We start from the raw sequence: 20,775 nt of genomic DNA on the forward strand, positions 1-20,775 counted from the left end.
ATTTTGGAAACGAAACATTTAAACTTTTTTTTGGTCTGCTGGATTTGTCTTCTCGGTAATATCTTGAAGCAATGGCTTACTTAATGTTGAGCTCTAGTGGTGTCTTGGTGTCATTACAATTTGTCAAACATAATGACTTGTGAAGCATATGGAAGTCTTTGGGGCTCTTCTTTAGAATGGTAACCCTTGGTTATGGTGAAAAATTGGGATGTTTATATCCTCCCAATCTTAATGTTCAGATCTGAGATCTGGAATCCTTCAAAAAACTATTTGATTAAGTCCTTGGAAAAGGTACAAGTTAGGTTTGTGTCCATTTTTCATTCATTGGAAGATAAAAATAACTATCCAGGCAAAATCAAACACTTGGCCTCATCAATATTTATCATAGTCGTGCTATTAAGGATGTTATTACGCTTAACATAATTTTAAACAAAAAGATAGAAATATCTCTCCCAGCTTGGGTGCTAAAGAAAGATTACCTTTTCCCCAAAACGAGTGTATCTGATCATAGCACCATATACCTCTCAAACTCAAATATATAAATTTTCACAGCTATTTTACCTATATACCTTTATTATTTTGTGTGGGAAGTGAGGCTGACCTCACGTTGTTTTTAGAGTTTTTTTTTTTTTGCTTGACATAATTATTTACATTTTGATTTTTTTTTGTACACCTTTCCGTTGTTTTTCAAATCTTTCATATTTTTTACATTACATTTATTTATTTAAAAGACTATAAGTCGGCCGTTACAGGTTTTGACAATCACCGATAGTCCAATTAAATAAATAAATATTTACAATCTAAAATAGTAGTTTTAGAAAAGAATATATGTAAAAAAATTTTAAATATGTAGAGAGTTGATTATACCTAAGAGTGTGAACTTTTATGAAGCTATTAAGTGTTCCATAAAAAAGGTATCCTATCCCATTCATTTTTTGCTTCCTCTTTCAGAAAAACAAGAAAAAGTGTCACTTTGACTTAAAAACACATTAAAACTTTGGTGTATTTCATTTCCGAACAAAACCTATCAAAAGATTTTTTTTTTGTATTTTACATTGTATTTTCTGTTACTTGGGTAATCAATCATGGAATAAAAAATCTTAGAGAAATAATTTTTTTACGGAGGTTTTTGATTTTCTTTCCTACTCGAAAGTTGCCTCAAACTTACGCAGAGTGTATGAATATTAAAAAAATTGATTTTATTAATTGATTCGTAATCAACGTTCCAAGTATTTCCAGAATTTGCAAAATAACTTTAAATATTCCCAAAAATATACATTTTGTTTATTTGCTTTATTTTCATAATATTATTGAAGTCTATTTACGAATCTTCCTAAAAAGGAACCATTTTATATTTACTTCAAATTTCAAAATACAGGGTGTAGAAAAAGTATTATGATCTTCTAGATATACTGTTTTGAATAGGTGTTGTCGATTAAATCTTAAAATTCCGGTCATTTTTGAAAAGCTTAGATTTTAAGCCTTTGATTCATGTACATGTTCTAAACAACAATTATGTATATGTCGCGATGGAGGCAAGAAGAGCCATCATAGGCAATTTAATATGCTCCATCAAGACCACCTGCGACACCATAAATGTCTTAAAATTCAGCAAGCATACAGTCTATCGGGTCGGAAATCGTTTGGCTGATGAGGACAACCTTATGGAGAAACACAAGAAGGGAAGACGCACAAAAATGAAGCCTAAGGACATCATTGAGGCCTTTAATGTCAACCCAATAATGAAGATGTCAGAGTAAGCCAAGAAGAAGAAGGTGCACTGGTTTACTATGGGCAAGGCCATCTGAAAAGCTGGATGAAGGTCACTTAGAAGAATTGACAGGTCAGTCCTGTCCCAAATTCAAAAAAAATCTATCTTCAGCGCTGTCAACAACTCTTGAATGATATGAAGCACAATATTAACCGGATAATTGTTTTCACTGATGAAAATACCTTTACCGTTGACCCCGTCCACAACATGCAAAATGATCAGGTGGTATGAATGGGCAAGGCTGGCAATAGTATCAGGACAGTCACCAAGACTAAACATCTGGTCTCTGTGAGGATCTTTGGGTTTGTTGCATCAACTGGAGAAAAAATGCCTCCTATTTCCTTTCTTGTTGGATACTGATTTTCCGCACCCGACTGTTTAATGGTGTGGAAGGAAAACGTGGTCCCATAAATCACCAAGACCTTGAAGAAGTCCAATAAGGTCACGTACATATTTCAGCAGGACGTGGCTCTGGCCCCTACTGCAAATATTGAACAAGAGTGGATAGGTAGCAACATGAACTCTGGTACAAAAACCTTTGGGCCCCTCAGACTACCGATTTGAATCCACTGAATTACTCCATTTGACGGCAAATTGAGAAGAAGGCCTTCAAAATCCGCCACCCGAATATTGATGCCCTGAAGACCTTTGTTAACCAGCAGTGAAGGATCATGAAAAAGTACAACACGGTCAATGTATGTAAGGGGTTCTTGTTGGAGGCTGTAAGTAAGGCGGATGGTGCCCAGATTCATTATTAATGTGCATTTTTATAGTAAAAAATATTATAAAATACAATTTTGTATGTACAACATCATCCTTATCAATTACGAGTATTTCAATGACTACTTGGAGGCAGGTCTCAGTACTTTTTCTACACTCGGTAGTATAGCCAACATTTTTGTCTTGTTATGAACCAAAAAAAATGTAGTATATAAGCCTGGTTTATATATTTTATATTACTCTTATAAATAACATTGAAGATATTTTTGTCCATAAGTGCAGTACAAGATTGACAAGATATCACAAATGAATATTATTAAAAATTAGTTATAATTTTAAAATAAATTTAATAGATTTGAAATATCACCATTTACCATGCATTAAGTAATTTAACAAAAACAGAAATAAATTTGTTAAGATCCTTACCTTCATTGCAGCCTGGAAGGAAACAAAAAACATTATTATACACAGATTAAAAACTATTCTCCAGTATCATATTTTATTCATAGAACGTATCTCATGTATTTATCATATTCTGTTAATTAACATGGAGTTTATTTTATGTTTGATAGAATTATTTTGTTTTTCTTCTGTATTTAAAAAAATCGATTATTATATTAAAGGTCGAGATAACAGAGTTACAGCCATTACAATTACTTATTTTCCAATTAAGTATTGCGGTGGTTCTATTCTAAAACATATAATTTCCGCCCAGTACTCACTAATGGATTCAAAAAGAAGTAGAATTGATCTCTCGTGACGTCATTAAGGGTGTTTCTTTCCATTTTTTACATAATTCGGTTATACTTGATAAGGATAAGTCACAATAAAATATGTTCATAATGTAATAAACCATTATAAAAATAAGAACACTTCTTGCAAGATCTTAAAATATATTTGACGTATCTTTATAGGTTAAATACACTTAATCTTTTGACATTTTAAAGAACAATTTAAACATTGATAGCTGTAACTATGGTCTAGTCCAAAAGGTATATACTATTTCAAGGAATTTAGAACTGACACAACACTGACCGTATGAATTATTTTTGGTTAAGTAAACGATTACCTAATTACGTTACGCATTCATAAAAAATAATGTAAGGTTAAAAATTATTATCTTGAACTATCCATTTTAATGCCTCCAAAGGATAGCCACATACATCACTACCTATTTTTAGTTTTGCCATTTCATGATTTGAAGTTATTCTAATTGCCATATCCTATTAAACACTTTTTACTAAATCATTATTGTTCTGTATCGAAAATTACCAAAGTACCGATATATATGTTTTTAAAAGACATAAGATGAAATAAAAATATTTCCCCAGATTTTACATATGATTAGATATGCTATCCTTAAAAGCATTTATTTGTTTTGACACACTAGACTTGATTCGTTCACCAACAGACTCATACCTTAAGGATACATATAAACAAACTAAACTACATATTTATTTCTAGCTTTTTTAGTTATTTATTTATCAGAGGAAAAAGATATATTCGAGCATGAAAATATATTATATTAGGTATATAATACATAATACATTATTTTTAATGTATTTTTCCTCAATTAACGTTTATTGCAATCAAAACAGTTCTTACATGACAGTAACTCTCGGCAGTCTCTCACTCAATAACAGAAGTCCAGAAGCCCAAAATTGAGGTTCTTGATAAAATAAAATGTTGGAATATGACACTACTCTCGGGGATTAATCACATTCTTCGATATACCCCTTTTGACAAATTGAAGGCCCAAGATTGGAGAAGAAAGAGCATAGAGTTTGTTGGCACTCCAAAATCAATCAGTCATCGGAGACTCTTCTTACCAAAGCTAGAAGTGGACTCAGAATGATGGATCTAGAGTTGTACTGGGAAATTTTGATTTTCTCTTGGTACAAGATAGCGCATCTTATTGATGATCCTTAGAAAACACTCTACATGGAAGCATGCAGAGGAACCATCACGATTACGCCGACATCATCTCCATGGAAGGAATTAAAGCTATCCAACGACATCCTCAAGATGTATTGGAGGTAAGTGGGGTCAAATGGCTCTCTAGTTGGAAACCTAGAAGTAAAAATAGGTCTTCCAAATAAGATCAGAGAGGAACTGGGTCTTAACACCATAAATGATGCAATTACCAAGGATATAATCAACCATCCGATCGTGATTATGCTACGCAATTCCTTCCTAAGGGTCTTCACGCCAACCAAAGAAACACTTCACCTAAGAATCGCACTAAATATTAATAATAAAGCAATTAATGAGGGAGTGAGAAAAAGACAGCCTCCAAACGATCTCTACAACACTTTAAAATGCAAAATAAAGGATAGAATTATCCAAAAATAATACGTGTGGTCATTATTCGATCCATATCTCACTAAGCAGTCCTACCTGAGATACCATGTCGCCTTTGGAGTGTATTCTATAGAGAGAGACACGTCTTACAATGACTGCAACAAGAATAAAACGCTCGCCCATGTATTTCGTGACTGTGAATATCTAGAAGGAATATGGTTAATAATGGCTGAACGACTGACTCACTACCTAGGGAAAGGCCCACCCAAGAGAAAAATAATTATGGCTTTAACAACAGGGCTCTTCCGTTCAGAATTGGATCCAAATCCATTGCAAAACATGATTTCAAGGTCCAATTATGAAAACATTAAACTTCACAAAAAATATAGGCTAGACTGCTCTTAATTAATTTTGCTTTTTATCATGCGTGTTATGATTGTATCTTTAATTAGATAATTATTTACTAATTTGTCAGATGCTATTATTTTTATTATTATGTGTTATAGGTAATAGTTGTTGTTTTTTTTCTCGCCTCCCTTTTTTCGTTTTCTTTTTAAAGATTGTTTTGTTTCAAAAAAAAAAATGTTTCTACAGTTAAAAACAATATCTATTGGTGAATGTTTGCATATTTAATTTTCAGACTCAACACATCAATATTTTATTATAGTTTGGATATAACTTATAAATATTATAACTTTAGTGGCAATGATGCTTATTAATATGAATACATATTTATGATAATATTTTGAAAAATAAAAGTTTTTATGACTGTAAAATAATAATAATAATAAAATTTTCATAGTACAATAAATATAAGCAAGTAAATATCGATATATTTTTTAATTTTATAATTGTAGTTATATATATCTATAATTCTTATTAATTATTTTGCATCTCCATTTTGGGTTTCTTTATATTCCATAAATCATTACTCATTATAAATAGTAAGTATAATTAAAGAAAAGAGATAAGCTCAAAAAAAAAAAAAAAAAAAAAGACTCGACAGTTTCCATTATTTTATTCACATTTTCGACAATTAACCTTCCAGACCTTAGTGCATCTTTAACATCAAAATTACGTTCTGTACACGCTATAAACACATTCATATTTACAGCTTCCTGGTTTGAGTTTTCACCATTATAATACATTTTATAAAATAAGGCATATTTTCTCTTTGCTGGTGCACTTCTTTGACACGTGCTCAAATAATACTAAACCATTTAATCACAAAAGAGTCGAAGAAGTTTTTTAATAAGAAATCTTATATTTCTAACACAATCTAATTTAAACTGATTGCAATTATACAAAGCAAGATACTTATTACTAAAGCTATTTAAAATAAAAATTATTCTTTTTTTTTACTACGCCAATTAACTGATCCGTCGTGAATCGTTTAACAACCTTTTTTATACTTTATTATGTATAAATATCGCTAGTTTATTGACTGAAATATAATTTTGAGCTATTTAACATAAATGTGTGGAAAAAAATGATACAAAAATTTAATTTATGACTATTAAAAAAAGAAAGTCTAACTAGGTTTCCATTTTATATTTAATACAAGCTCAAAGAACTTAGTATAGTGATACCTTGAAATGTTTTACTTGCTCGTTTTTAAAACATTATATGTATATACAAAAGTTTTATTGCAAATAAATTTAATGTTATACAATGTTTTACCTAACTTCATTTTTACATCAGTATCTTTCATCATAACTTTTTTTTGGTAAATATACTTGCTTTGTACATTATATATACTAAAAATATTTTACACTAAGATTAGGGGGGTAATAATTAATGGAATTGATCAAATTTTACCATAACACATTTAAAAACCCCATATCTTGATAGTATTTTAGTGGGGGAGGGGGGAGGGGAATCCCCTGCCAGTAACTCCCCTTCCCCAAAAATTACTTTTTCAACACTGAATGCCAAAATTTTTAACCTATTTTCGTATGTCGTGATAATTTTTTAATACACTAAGTAACGGCTTTATAATATTTTGAAAAATAAATCATTTTTTGAAAGTCATATTTAAGGTACTAAAAATTGTCAACTTCTTCAAAATATATATTTTAAAATATTTACAAAGGTGATCTGTTAATTGGATTTTCTGTTGTATGTAGATTGATGAAAAAGTAATATTACAAAAGTTTGAGTCTTCAAAAGATGTTTTTGTGACCTCTATAGCCATTTCAAAAGGACTTTTTGACAACATCTTTATATGTAAAGGAAATTGCTGAATTTAAAAAGTTTCATTAAAGTTCTTTTTCTCAAGTCATAAAGAAAAATATAATCCTAATTTTTCATTTTGATGAAGAAAAAAAACGTAGCCTAACAAACTACTTAGTGTACTCAAACGATCAAAACAATGCATTGACCTCATTATGGAATCAAATAATTATCCATGCTTAATCTTAAACTTTATTGCAAGTACTTAAATATTATAAATTACTTTTTTGTGGACTGTCAAAACCAAATGTGCACATAGATGGACAATAAATCATCAAACTGTTTATAAAATAAGAGAAGAAAACACAATTATTCAATATTAGTGTAAGGTATCAAATTACTATGCATTTATGATTATGACCATTTTAATATTTGTGATGTATGTATATTTTGAATTGATGGTATCCAGATTAGTTATGAACTAAAATGTACAGTGTATATGCGCTCCAAACCCCCCTTTCAAAGTAACATACATTCAGACTTTTTAAGCCTACTTTTATTTTAATAGAAGCCATATTTATAAATAGAAATAAATTGCTGAATATTAACAATTTAATTACATATAAGATTTAAAATGATTTGGAATGTTTTATTAGTTCCAGTTGATTCATTTTCAAGTTTGGCGGGAAATTTCGATTTATAATCGTACAAGTTAAACATTATCGATAGACATTGCTCTCTTGAGAGTGAATATTTTTGATTAAATCTTAAAATCAAGTAATTGCAAAGAAAATTGAGACTTTTTAGTGAAAGATTCATGACATCCTGTTTCTGCCTAGTTAATATTCTATTAATTCAAAATACTATTATTTTATGGATAATATTACATAAGAAAGTAAGAAAGTGACTAGATTATTTTTTCGTTAACTCCCCACATAAGTACTTAAATGAACCTAATAAAGTAAACATTTTAACATAAATAAGCCCCTGACACTGTATTAACAAGTAAACACTCATTAATCATTGATGCTGGGAATATGGAACAAAAAAAATAAAAATATTAATTTCATTTAAAAAATAACAATGTTCAAAAATAAATTGTTGTTCATTTAAAATTTAAGTGCACTTTTCAACAGTTTCTTAAAGTATTGTATAGAGTTTTTAATTAAATTACATGCTGTTGACAATATACTACAAAAAACACTAAATACTTTTTGTAAATTGCTAAATTTATTCTTTTTTTTTTAAATATATACCATTTTATAACCATTTTAATAGTTTAGAGTTTATTATGAACATATAAAGTAGATAAATTTTAAAACTTACTTTTAAAAGGGTCCCAATAGTCAAAACCTGAAAAAAATAATAAAAGAAGATATATTTAATTCTGAAAAAAATCTAAAATTTGGAAATATCTAATAACACAGGGAGCTTCAAAATAAAACTTGTTGAATAAACCACAAAAGTTTTATTTTTGTTTCATAATGGCATTCCTTATTTAAAGGTTTTTTACACAGTTTGGAAAATCATTTAAGGTAATTAATTTCCCTTATTGTCCATACACTGAACTTTGATATTTTAATTTCTGTCTATTTTCTCATTTTTTGTTTCTGTTTAAATAACTTTTTATTAAGCGGTTTTAGAGGGATAGGGAATTTATACAAAATTATACGTAAATTGTACTAACAATTTCCGTATAATTGTGAGTAATTATTTGAATACGTAAATAATAATTGGCAAATATTTAAGGTATTAACAATGACGTTTTTTGTTATTAAATCTGGTTGATTTTAATATTCTCTTTAAGAGTAAGGACAAATTGTTCCCAAAGTACAACTGGGTACGATTTGGGGTTTTTATTCGCAGCAGACCCAATCTTGGCCATAAGGTGGCTCAGAAAGGCAAAAGTAAACATGGGTCTACATATCCTTTTCTATATTTCTTTAGAGACACATTAAGATGCGACTAATTAGGATAGAGATACAGAAAAACCAGAGTGTTAACCCTCCAGCCTCTTACTCTCCAAACGTATCCAGAATCTTGGTCGGTCTAACTCAATCATTGAAAAATTTGTGTGGAAATCCGTGTTAAAGAATCTGTTTACTAACTCCAATGAAAATGGTTAAGATATCGTCATGCAACCTCAATAATCTTCACTACCAAATATACAGAAAATGAAGCTGATAGAAACTGATCTTTCTTGAATTATAACGAATACTTCTTCCATTTGTTTTAAGTTTGTGCATACGAGTTCAAACAGTAAGGTGACTTAGTTTTTTTTGCAAAATATATTAATTTATTCCTCTAAATCTATGTTCCCCCCTTTAAAATAATCAGCCTCAGATACAATACATTTGTGCCAACACTTTTTCCAATCCTCGAAGCACTTATCATAAGAGCTTTACGGTATATCCGTCATCTCTTCCAGTGAGGCAGTTTTTATCTACACAAACTATTCCAAATTTCCATCTTTTCATATGTGAATATGGTGGCTAAGGCATGATTATGGTGTTGTTGTTTTTTGCCATAAAATCTCAAAATTAATCTCTTTCGGAAAAAACTTTGCTGTTACTCGTCTCATGTCTAAAACGCTGGGAAAATTTATATGGTTCAAGCCAACCGATCAATCCTTAGCAACTTCTCTGATAGTGATTCGCCACTTTTTAAAAACAATTTTCTTCACTGCTTCAAAGGTTTCATATGTTGTAGACGTACATGGCAGTCCTAAGCGAGGCTAGTCATTGGCACATTTGCGGCCATCTTGAAAGAGTTCCACTTATAAACTTTTTTTTACTCAGAACAGTTTCACAGTCTGTCATTGTCAATATTTTAAGTGTTTTTGAGCTCTTCGTTTATTTTTTTCACAAAATTTGAAGCAAATTCTTTGATTTATATTTTTTTAATTGCAAATAATCGCTAAACTCGCAAAATACTTCTAGTTGTTATGCCTCTAACAAACAAACTTAGCATACTATATAGCTGAAGCAGTAAATATGTGTTTGCAGCTAGTTTACTAACATAATAAAATTAAAAAATTGAGCATTCAAAAACTACCTTGCCTGCGAAATTAGAAAAGTCAACTTATTTTTTCACACACCTCAAATATATCATCAGTATTTTAATCCCACTATATCAATGATAAACTACACAGAAATATATATTCTTTGAAAAAAAAACACAGAAAATTTAACTCAATAAATATTTTCTTATGCTCAAAAATTAAAAAGGCTTAATGTTGGATAAATAATATTAAAAAATAACTAAGTTGTATAATACATCATATTTACACAAGTCTTATAATAAGTTGTATTAAAAATTTTCATTTTCTTATAATTTTTACTCATAAATTTCATTTCTGAAATATTATTTATCCGGCACATTTAAATTTATTTTTGAAATGTCTGCAGGAAGGAAGTTAACATGATTAAAAAGAACAAAAATAGTTTATATCAAAATATAAAATTAAATCTTTTAGCGCGTATTTGGGGAATTAGCCCATTAAAAAAATATATTTCAATATACTCTGTGGAGTTTATAGTACTTATGTACATCCTTTCATATCTTTTAAGAAAATTAAATCAGTCGTTTTATATTCATAAAGAAATATCATGAATATATAACAAGCTGTATCTTGAGATAAATTATATTTAAAGTACCTGAAAAAATAGACTTTTTTTTCTTTAAAATAAAGCAGATGTAAAAATTCAAATTTACAACCCTTGTATGATTTAATGCAGCTGACTCTACGTATTTGATTAATTAATTCTTATATATATAAATTATTCAATTCAATTTCCATAAAAAAATACGGAAGACCGTCTATTTATTTTTCTTTATTATTATTTTTTCATTATTGACAGTCGAGGTTGAGAGTGATTATGAAAGCTCTTCATGTCTACGTACATTTAGATCAAGAGAATTATTTCTCCTGGGCACTTTTTCCACTAATCTACATCCCTCAACTATATAGTATTACATTAATAAAGGCCACAAAAATATCAGTAATGAAAAAACAAAAATATATATGACCACATAAGATATTTGTATCTCATAGTATTGGAATGCATAACCCAAATCCACAATAAAATCTTTAAATTATTATCCTTTTTATAGGTTTATAATATTAGCTGCGAAAAATTGTTCTCGGTATTTAAAATATTAGTAAATGTTTTTTATTTATTTTGAATCGTCCAATCTTGAGGAAAAATTTAATACTTCAAAGGTCATATAATAATTTTTTAATTTGTTTCTTTAGTAAAGAATAACTTCAACGTTTTCCTTTTGTTTGTTGAGGCATTTAAAATTATTTGGTTTTTAAATAATTAATTGGGTTTTATTTACAAAAGAACAATAGCATTGAAGATATCTGGTTCCTCAACAATAGTGATTTTTATTCTACTCCAAGAAAAAAATATTAAAATTGCGATATTGTATGATAAAAAGGTGGTTAAGAGCGCCAAAGCTAATTCAAAAAGTGAGAATGAGCAATTTAATTAAAATGACGACATTTATTGACGAAAAAGATTTAATTGGCTATAACTTTTCCTATGATCATTCAAAAAAATGTGTTTACTACTTTAAAAGGACTAGATATATCTGTTCTTTTGTGTATTTTATTGTAATATTGATCTTTTTAAAATAAACATCTTATTTAAATTGATTTTAGTTTTAATAATTTTGATGATTTTTATAATCAAGTTCAATTTTTGTATTATATTTATACAGATTTTACTAATTGAGAAGTTGTATTACATTTGTTATATTGCATTATATCTATTTAATCTACTGTGAAACTTTCAAGGTCATACTTTTTTCTTTTTTTTAAACAAAGGGGCGTGGGTGTCCTACTTGTCCTGAAGGGTAAAACCCATTAGTGATAACTAAATTTATGAATGACGTTATATTTTTCATTGTCTTTTGATACGTTGTTGAAATTTGTGATATTATTAATAATTTTCAAACAAGCAAATACGTCAAGGAGTGGAATAAAAACGAATGAAAAAAAAAATATTTTTATAGATCGTGAAAAGGGCAGTGATGAGTTATTTCCATTGCTGGATCAAACTGACAATGATGTCAGGAATGTTTTGGAAGATTCCGTTACAAAATATCTGGCAGAAACCCCTAGTCCATACCCCTGTTGAAGAATGAAATCAACTTATGGTCCTGGAAGCAACTATCCATGTGGATAACAACATTAATAAAGATGAACATCAGAAAAATACTGCAAAACCTTAAAAACAACAATGAAATGTGTAACTAGACCAAAATTTCTTCCTCGAAATGGTTGTACCTGGAGGGCTCAAGTTTTGCTTCATCTTCCTGAAGACCTAAGCCCATTGCTCATTTTTGAATCAACTACGAATTTCCTAGCTCTTTCGAACTATATCTGTCAACAAACAAACATTTATGCTCTCCAAAATGATAGAGAATTTGTAACAAATTAAGAAAAATCCCCACCTTTCAAGGAATTAATCTCAGGATGTCAGTGATGAAGCTTTCTAATTTGAAATTGTATTGGAGCATTGATAATTTTACATCATCCGAGGGTATCAAAAATGTAATGACCAGAAATGTCCTTTCTTCAATACCTGCACTTCGCTAATAACATGGAAGCAAATAAACTGGACAACGCTTACAAAATAAGAGCGATTATTGACCATTTAAAAGAAGCCTTTCAATCTACCATATCCGATGCTCCAAAACAATCAGTTGACGAACACATGACTAAATTCAAAGGAAAAATGTGCTGCAAGCAATATATAAAGAATAAACGTATAAAATGGGGATTCAAAGGTAGTGTAGGTGCTGCAGCAAGACGGGATATCTTCATGAGTTAAATTTATACCTTGGGCAGAAAGAAAATAATGAATATGGACTTGGAGAAAGTGTTGCACTTGGACTGTCTCAAAAGTACAAGAATACTTTTTCTACACTATATTTCGATAATTTCTTCAGTTCTCCCTACTACGTTAATAAATTACAAGAAAATGGACTATACTGTATCGGAACTGTAAGAAAAGATAGGAAAAGCATGCCAACTATTAAGAAAGACCAAGAGGTGAACAGAGGTGAAATTGAGCTAAAATATATAAAGAATATAGTAATAATACAAGTAATTTGACAGTCGTGGAGTAACTTTAATTTGGACGAGTTTTGAAGGCTACAATCAAGTTCCATCGGTTCTAAGAAGAGTAAAAGGGAAAAAATTCTAAAATAGTCGTCCCATATCCATCCATGATAAAAAAATAACTCTAGCATGGGAGGTTTTAATATTCTGGATAAAAAGACTACTACTTATAGATTGGATCGAAAATCATCGGGGGGTTGTTATTATTTTAGGTGTTTTTGTGTAGTTAATTCGCACATTGTTTACAAAAAAAAATCCAAAAAGAATGGAATTATTGGATTTCAAAATTATTTTAGGAAAATGGCTCATTAGTAAATACAATAGTACAAATTTGAAGTTTACAAAGAAGTAATGCATCACACCGAGAAATTATTCCTCAATCCATTCCACTCCACTTAACGGCAATTACATCAAAGAGAGGGAAATGTAGTGGAACTGTAGAAATTGTAATAATAAAAAAATTGATAATAAAACACATATTTAATGTAATACATGCAAAGTATTTTTATGTATTGTTTCTTTACAAAAATCAAGAAATTGTTCTTGTGATTATCATGCTCAAAAAGAATAGTTGTTTATTATTATTATAATAGAAAATTTATTTTTTTATGGTTATAGTTAAAAATTTATTTATTTTTTTCAAATAAATATAGAAAAAGCTTATGATTTAGAAAATAATTATAAGAATGAAAAATACTTTATTGTTTAAAATTATTTATTTATCTTTTCACCAGTCTGGTATCCCCAAAAATATCTTGAAACTTAGATATGGAATCTTTCCAAATTAAAAAATAATTATTTTGTATATTCCATAGAGTAAAAAATATCATAAAATTTAGTTGTTCAATTTTTATTTATCCTTTAAGATAGTCGACTATCAGAATGATGACGTATGGTGAAATTTTACTATCAAACTGAATAACAAGGGAAAGCCATATGTAAAACATATCTCGAGTTTGAAAGCTTCAAAGATTTATTTGAATATATATATAAATATTCTAAATTTACTGTCTCCAATGGTGTTGCTAGCCCTTTTAAGGGGGCTTAACCCTCTTTCCTAAAAAAATCATAAATATAGTCAAATCCAAATCAAGAAAACTGTTAATTTTTATTTGAAAAGTTCCAAAGTCTATATATATATAAAATATTGGATGCTTATCTCCATAAGTAATTTTGAAAGTTCCCATTTCGTGGCAACTTGTTTTGTTTTTTTGGACCCAGTTTTTGAGAGATAATCGAAATTTTTTAGTAATATGTATCTGTAATGATTGAAAAGCAATGTGAAATGAATTTAAAAATAAACATACTGAAAAAAAATATTGGCATAAGCTTAAGATTTGTACTTATGAAAAAGAGAAAAACACACTTTACTTTACGTACATTTTTTTCCTTTATTTTTTTGTAAACGAAGTATTTTATGTATTAAAAAATGATTATCTAGAGAGCGTTGACTATCAGCATATTTTTCTTATATCCAGATTTGACAATATATTGCAAATAAAACTATTTACTTAATTAGTTGAATAACGTCGTTGATAATTTTTGCGACTAATCAAAACGTAATGATGAAATAATAAGTATAGTAAAGGGAAAATATTTTAGTAATATTTGTATATGTTTATTATACTACAATTATTTTATTTTAAAGTACGTAAAAAGTAGATGGAAATTCATAATTCTGAAAAAAAATGTGAACAACACACTGATATATAAAATTTAAAGAAAAGAAAACGATAGTACCAATATTTTTTAAATATAACAAACCGTTTTTATCTATACATTTTGGCCATCCCTGATGATACTAAAATATAAAAACTATTTCTTTGGAAAAAAATATTTAAAGTAGGAGATTCTAACTTTGATAAAATATTCAAAAGTCCATTTTTCAAATAAAGTAAATTGAAAATAAGAACAAATTATTTATATAATTTTTTAGGTAAAGTCATAACTATGTTGTTAATATATATGGTGAACAAGTCGGAACATGTATTAGGAGATGGTAAAAGTAACAATTTATCCGCCTCATTTCGGTTTATTTATTGATTGCTCCATTACTCATATTTTTACCAACTATGCAATGGGGTGGAGCTTATTTTTTAAATATTCGAAATATGAGATATTTAGGGACTCAAAATGTTTCCTTTAGTCTTAATATATCATTGGCTTAATTTGATCTATTTAAAAAGTATATATTAAGCGATATGTAGTTCAACAGCCCTAAATTTCTGAAATTTTACACTTAAAAAAAATTGAGATGGTTTTGATATCATCTATATAAGTAAATATTACAGCTTTTTTTTTAAAAATGACTAATTTAGATTTAAAAAATTGATATCAACAATATTTATAGTTTTCTATAAAAACTCCGTATTTACAATTATAAAAGAAGGGTTTGCATAGTTACCTGAGTTGTAGCTTTCTGCCTATATTAATGTTCTTTTACAAATCACAGCCAAACAGTTTAATTGAAACCTACCAAAATTTAATTATAAATGTTTATTTCTGAGATTTAAAAAAAAGTCAAGTTTTAGATAACCTTGACTTGGATGATAAATTTTTTATGATCTTTATTTGAGGAAAAATATTTATCTATTATATAATTGTCTAAAATAAGTCAAATTTTTTGGTAAAATATTTATTTTGTTAATAAAAATAGTCACTTTTATATAAATATTACCTCCGATGTCAGTTAAGGCCAAGAGCAACATTGAGTTAATTAAAATGTATATATCAATTAACTATTACTAACTACCAAAATGCAGCAGATACATTTTAAAAATATTTTAGTAATTCTTAATATATATTTCATTGAATACCAAATCATTTTGTAATGTTTGTCGATATTTACTAAATAAAATATTAAATTCTTGCATTTTTTTTTATAAATCTGTATTTTTCATTTATACAAACGTTTATGATCTTTGACTACATAGAGATGGAATTGCAGCTGTACACAAAGGATGTTCATCAACCCCTATATTCTTGAATTACACCCACTCCACATGGGCTAGATTATTAAACAAGTATAATTTCTCAAAAGTATCTTGAGCCTCACTATAATCATTTTTGCTACTCCATACTTTTAGATCCAACAAAATAAATGAGTCTAATATTTTAATCACAGGAGAAGATGTTGATCACAAAAATGATTGAAAAACTGAGCCAATTATAAGATCCATAGTATTGTTTCTATAGTACAGGTGCTTGATCTATTTTACAATTTTTTAGACGAATACAGGCTACAGTATTCCTACCTGTATTTCAGTTTGTTGAATCATAGCACATAACTTTAATAATGTCACCTATGTCCCAGTCTTGAATGGTTTCGGATACAAAATAAGTTTAAGCCTAACATTTTCTGGATGAAAGCCTGGCAGTATTAAGTAATTTAGAAAATATTTTCTGTGAAATCGATATGGGCAATCGATCCACCCGGTTTCCTTATAAGACAAGGAATCATTTTATCACGCCAATGAATTACAAGAAAAATGTTACTTTGGATATCTGTCTTTATTTTTGAAAACTCGGTATTATTTTAAGAAATTTTGTTAAAAAAAAAAATTCTTTAAATAAAGGTCATAAAAAGGTAACCCAAGTCAAGGTCATCTAAATTTTCACTTCTTTGTTTATCTTAAGTAAACAATATACATACTAATAAATGTAGGTGGTATGTATCACTTCAATTTTTGGGCTGTGATACGCTAAAGAACAGTCAGATGGGCAGAAAACTACAACTCACATAACTATATTAATTCTTCCTTTGCAAGCATAATTAAAAAATTATCATAAAACATTGTTGAAGAAAATTTTGCACAGAATGCTGTAATCTGTACAAAATAGAATAATATCAAAACCAAAACCCTTCTTTCTAAAAAAAAATTGTAAAATTTCTCAAAAATCATGAAAGTTGAGGAACCTCTTAATATTTTTCAAAAAAGATCAAATTTTGTAAATTATATTTTTAGACTAAAAGAAACATTTTCAAACACTAAATACCTCATATTTCGAACATTTAAAAATATATCTCAACCCTTCTATATATTGATGCATTGATCATTTCATTTTTATCTATTAAAATTACTGGACTATCAAGTATTTACTTTTAATAAAACTATGGTTATTTGAACTTTATGATCATCTCATTTTTTGGTTGTAACTTGTCAATATGTTTGAACAAGTTACAAATTGTAAAAAATGGCAAGATGTACAAAACCTATTACATAGGTGCATATATAATTTATAAATTTTTAAGTTATTTGTTTCAGCTATAAAAATGAATAGGAATGTTCACATGCTTGCTCCTTATTTTCATTTCTGAAATAATTTGATATTAGACTTTGTATTAATTGAGTGTCTCTTATTCCTGTTAAAAAATCTTCGTTTTGAAACATATAAACCTCAAATCAGTTGTATTTTGTAGTATTGGGTGAAGATTTGGAAGAGAAATTTATGATGGAAAAAGTAAAGAATGCTTATTTGAAATATAATATATGATATAGGTACAATAGTGTTTAGTGTTTAAATATAATTTAGCAACTTACTGTCATTCGATTTGCTTGAAAAATTGGAAGCAATGTTTAAAAAGTTTTCCAAGAAGGTTTCATGGACTTCTTTCAGAACTAAATATTGTACTGTATTTATTGACCAATCCATGTAATGTCGAATTCGCTAAAATTGAAAGAGGTATCATGATTTTTTTTATTTAACACATACTTGTTTACATTAGGTTATATCTATCATTGCATTTTTTTAACTTTTATTTAGACGGCAATAATTGATAAAAATTGTAATTATCTAAAATCCTGTGGTTGAAGATGCATTAACAAAATCTAATTAAACCTGATAGTCTAATCTTTCTTTGGTTAAAAATATAAAATAATCATATAACGTATCACAATTAAGAGGAAATTTGCTTCTAAACTAAGAACTGCCCTTTTTTTTTGCTCTTTTTAAATTTTTTGAGTATTTTCTACAAAGTCCAAAAATGTCTTGATACTTTTGATGAATGATATTCAAGGTCCAGTCTCAAACACCCTTTATCATGCTAGGGATCTTCAATTCGAATGCACCATATCTTGCCACCACCGAAATTAAAATAACACAATTATCCTCCGTTTATATATATTTTCTATAGATAAATAAGGTTTTGCAATCGCTAGTGGAACTATACCGAATACCTTTAATAAAGTTACATATATATAATTGTATATAGGTGAAAATATATTCATCTTGCAGTGTAATGATTTTTTTTTTTTCCGTATTTGTAGACAATTAGGACTTATTGGAGGAGCAACATTGAAAATAGCTTTTGTAGTTTACTGGATTTTATTCTTTGTAAAAAGTGAAAATTTGATTATTCTTGTAATTATTTAATAGATTTTAAGTTTGTTAAATAGCAGTATAAATAAGATTAATGGCTCCATCGGTAGTATATGCTATGTTTTTATAAATGTCGAATATAATATTAGTCTAAAGAAATATATATTATATATTTTATTTAATACCTTGAGATACAAACAAGGTCATAAAACTATATTTTCCTGGTATCAGTAGGGAAAGTAGAAAAATTCAAGAATACTCTATAAATGTAAAAGCACTTTTTTTTCTCACATTTGACTAATTCACAGCTTTTTTTCAATTTTACTATTAGTAAAATATTTATAAATGAAAAAGTGAATGGAATGAAAACAATTGTGTAATAAATAGCATAAGGAATCAAGAGAACTTTATTCATTATTTATTAATTTAATATAAGTATAAATTCTTCTGATAAATCATTACATAATTGCATTAATTAAATTATCTCTTTCATTTCATAACTATTCCACAAATAGCAAGTTATAAAAAAAGCAGATAAATGATGAAAAAAGGAAGAAATAACAATAACGTGAGTTCCATATATAGATTATTCCCTGGAAAAAACAATTAAAATCAAAAAAAGGTTCATTTAACTCTACCATATTTTAAAATATTTCATTTTTTAAATTTTCTTCATCTTTTTACATATGTCTTTTTTATATGTCAGTGACATTAGAAATGGAACATGTTATTGAATCAATCAAAAAATAAGAAAAAAGGTATTTTTTTGTATTTTAATCAATGTTTTTTGATTGAAATATTATTTAAGTGAGTTCAATTTAATTTACTTATATTTTTATATTTGATTAATTATTCGCCATTCTTGAACCAATGTAAAATAATACATATATATTTATATATAAGTGACTTAGGACGTAAATTAGTGAATAATTCTTTTTAATCAAAGTTTATTATGTTGATTAGTTTTCACTTAACAAATAAAATAGATTTAAAAAAAAATTATATGCATCCTTAATTCAGGTGGGTATTTGAAAAATCAATCAATATAAGAAAACTCTTTAATTATATAATTTGTTAAATTTATACACGCATACATTAAGAAAACGCAATCAAATATATAAATAAGATTATCGATTACACAAACCATATCGTTGTATATATAATATAATATATATATTTTTTTTTACATTGTAATAGTTTTTCAAGTTTTCTAAATAGAGGCTGATTAATAAAAATATTTTTAATTGTAAATAAAAACAATGTAACCCCTCATCTCTTTAACTTATTTTCCAATAAAATGTTAATCCTATAATGTTTGCATTTAATGATAAGTTTAAACGCTTTGTTACTCCTCTTCAAATTGTAACTTTAGTATTTCCCTGATTTACCAGTCTTAAACTTTATATTCCATTCGTAGTTATTACATATGACAGTTCAAGCAAAAGTGAAGAAATTGAATACTTTTCAAACTTCATATTTTACATAGTCTAAAATAGTGGTTAGAGAATATAAAATTACATTTTGTTGTCTACAAGGCTAAAAATAATGTTGGGTCAGTATCGATCCTTAATAATGTCGGTCCTTCGGACTGTCTGTACTTAAATAGAATAAAACAAAAAGAAAGAAATTTGAGAGACGTCATCAAGGTCCCAACTTTATTATTTTAGGACTGTTATGAAGGAATGAACTGTACCGAACTGAAACTGAACTGGGAGACTGCATTCTTCAGTCATAAAAAAGGACTCATATAACACTAGTTATAATAAGTACTGATGTAAATCGTGTGTATTTTTTTCATATAATAAAAAAAGAAACCTAAAAACAACATGGTAACTCTGACAATTTAAAGAATGTTTTAGAGGAGAACAACTTTACCTTTAATGATGGTTTTTTATATCAGCTACAATCAGCTGTGAAGATAAAGGAGGGGAGAAGGAAATAAACAACGACATTGTCAAGAACTTCAATTCTACTCTGAGGCCAACAAGGATTTACAATTGTAACTTTCTGTCTTTTATGAGCGCATACAAATATTAAATCAGGTTTTGAATATAATTGAATGTAGTAGAAAATAAAGTTAAATAATAATATCAACAGCTAAGGAAAATAAAATTCATTTTACAGTTTACCAATTCCAAAATAATGGACCAGCTAGAAAAATACGGACGATTTACATCACTAGTCATTGGAAAGAGGATTTGGCTGACGTTTTATTGACGATAATGCTTCTATTGATTTAATAAGAATATTATTTTGTTCATTTTTATTGAGAGGAATATGTTAATATTTTATATTGTTAGGAATAAAGAGTGGTGTTGTTTTTGTGTGTTTGTGTGAAAACAAGTAACTTATCCTCGTCAAC

The 20,775-nt window shown here is 27.9% G+C and overlaps 1 protein-coding gene and 1 long non-coding RNA gene across 3 annotated transcripts in view; one reads left to right on the top strand and one right to left on the bottom strand.

The window, feature by feature from the left end:
• LOC121120798 (uncharacterized) overlaps nucleotides 1-20,775 on the bottom strand; it is a 107,919-nt gene that overhangs the window by 16,047 nt on the left and 71,097 nt on the right. For both annotated transcript variants that reach the window (XM_071889643.1, XM_071889644.1), the window contains exons 5-6: nucleotides 17,636-17,762; nucleotides 8,291-8,317 (exon numbers count right to left, since the gene is read on the bottom strand). In XM_071889643.1, the coding sequence (XP_071745744.1) occupies nucleotides 8,291-8,317; nucleotides 17,636-17,747 (139 nt within the window). In that variant the 5' untranslated portion in view covers nucleotides 17,748-17,762. The remainder of the gene's footprint in view (nucleotides 1-8,290; nucleotides 8,318-17,635; nucleotides 17,763-20,775) is intronic.
• LOC139905739 (uncharacterized) lies at nucleotides 10,825-11,624 on the top strand. Its single transcript, XR_011780766.1, has 2 exons — nucleotides 10,825-10,965; nucleotides 11,220-11,624. It is a non-coding gene; the product is annotated as an uncharacterized lncRNA (long non-coding RNA).

This window comes from Lepeophtheirus salmonis, chromosome 6, assembly GCF_016086655.4.
Source record: "Lepeophtheirus salmonis chromosome 6, UVic_Lsal_1.4, whole genome shotgun sequence".
NCBI classification, from domain to species: Eukaryota; Metazoa; Arthropoda; class Copepoda; order Siphonostomatoida; family Caligidae; genus Lepeophtheirus; species Lepeophtheirus salmonis.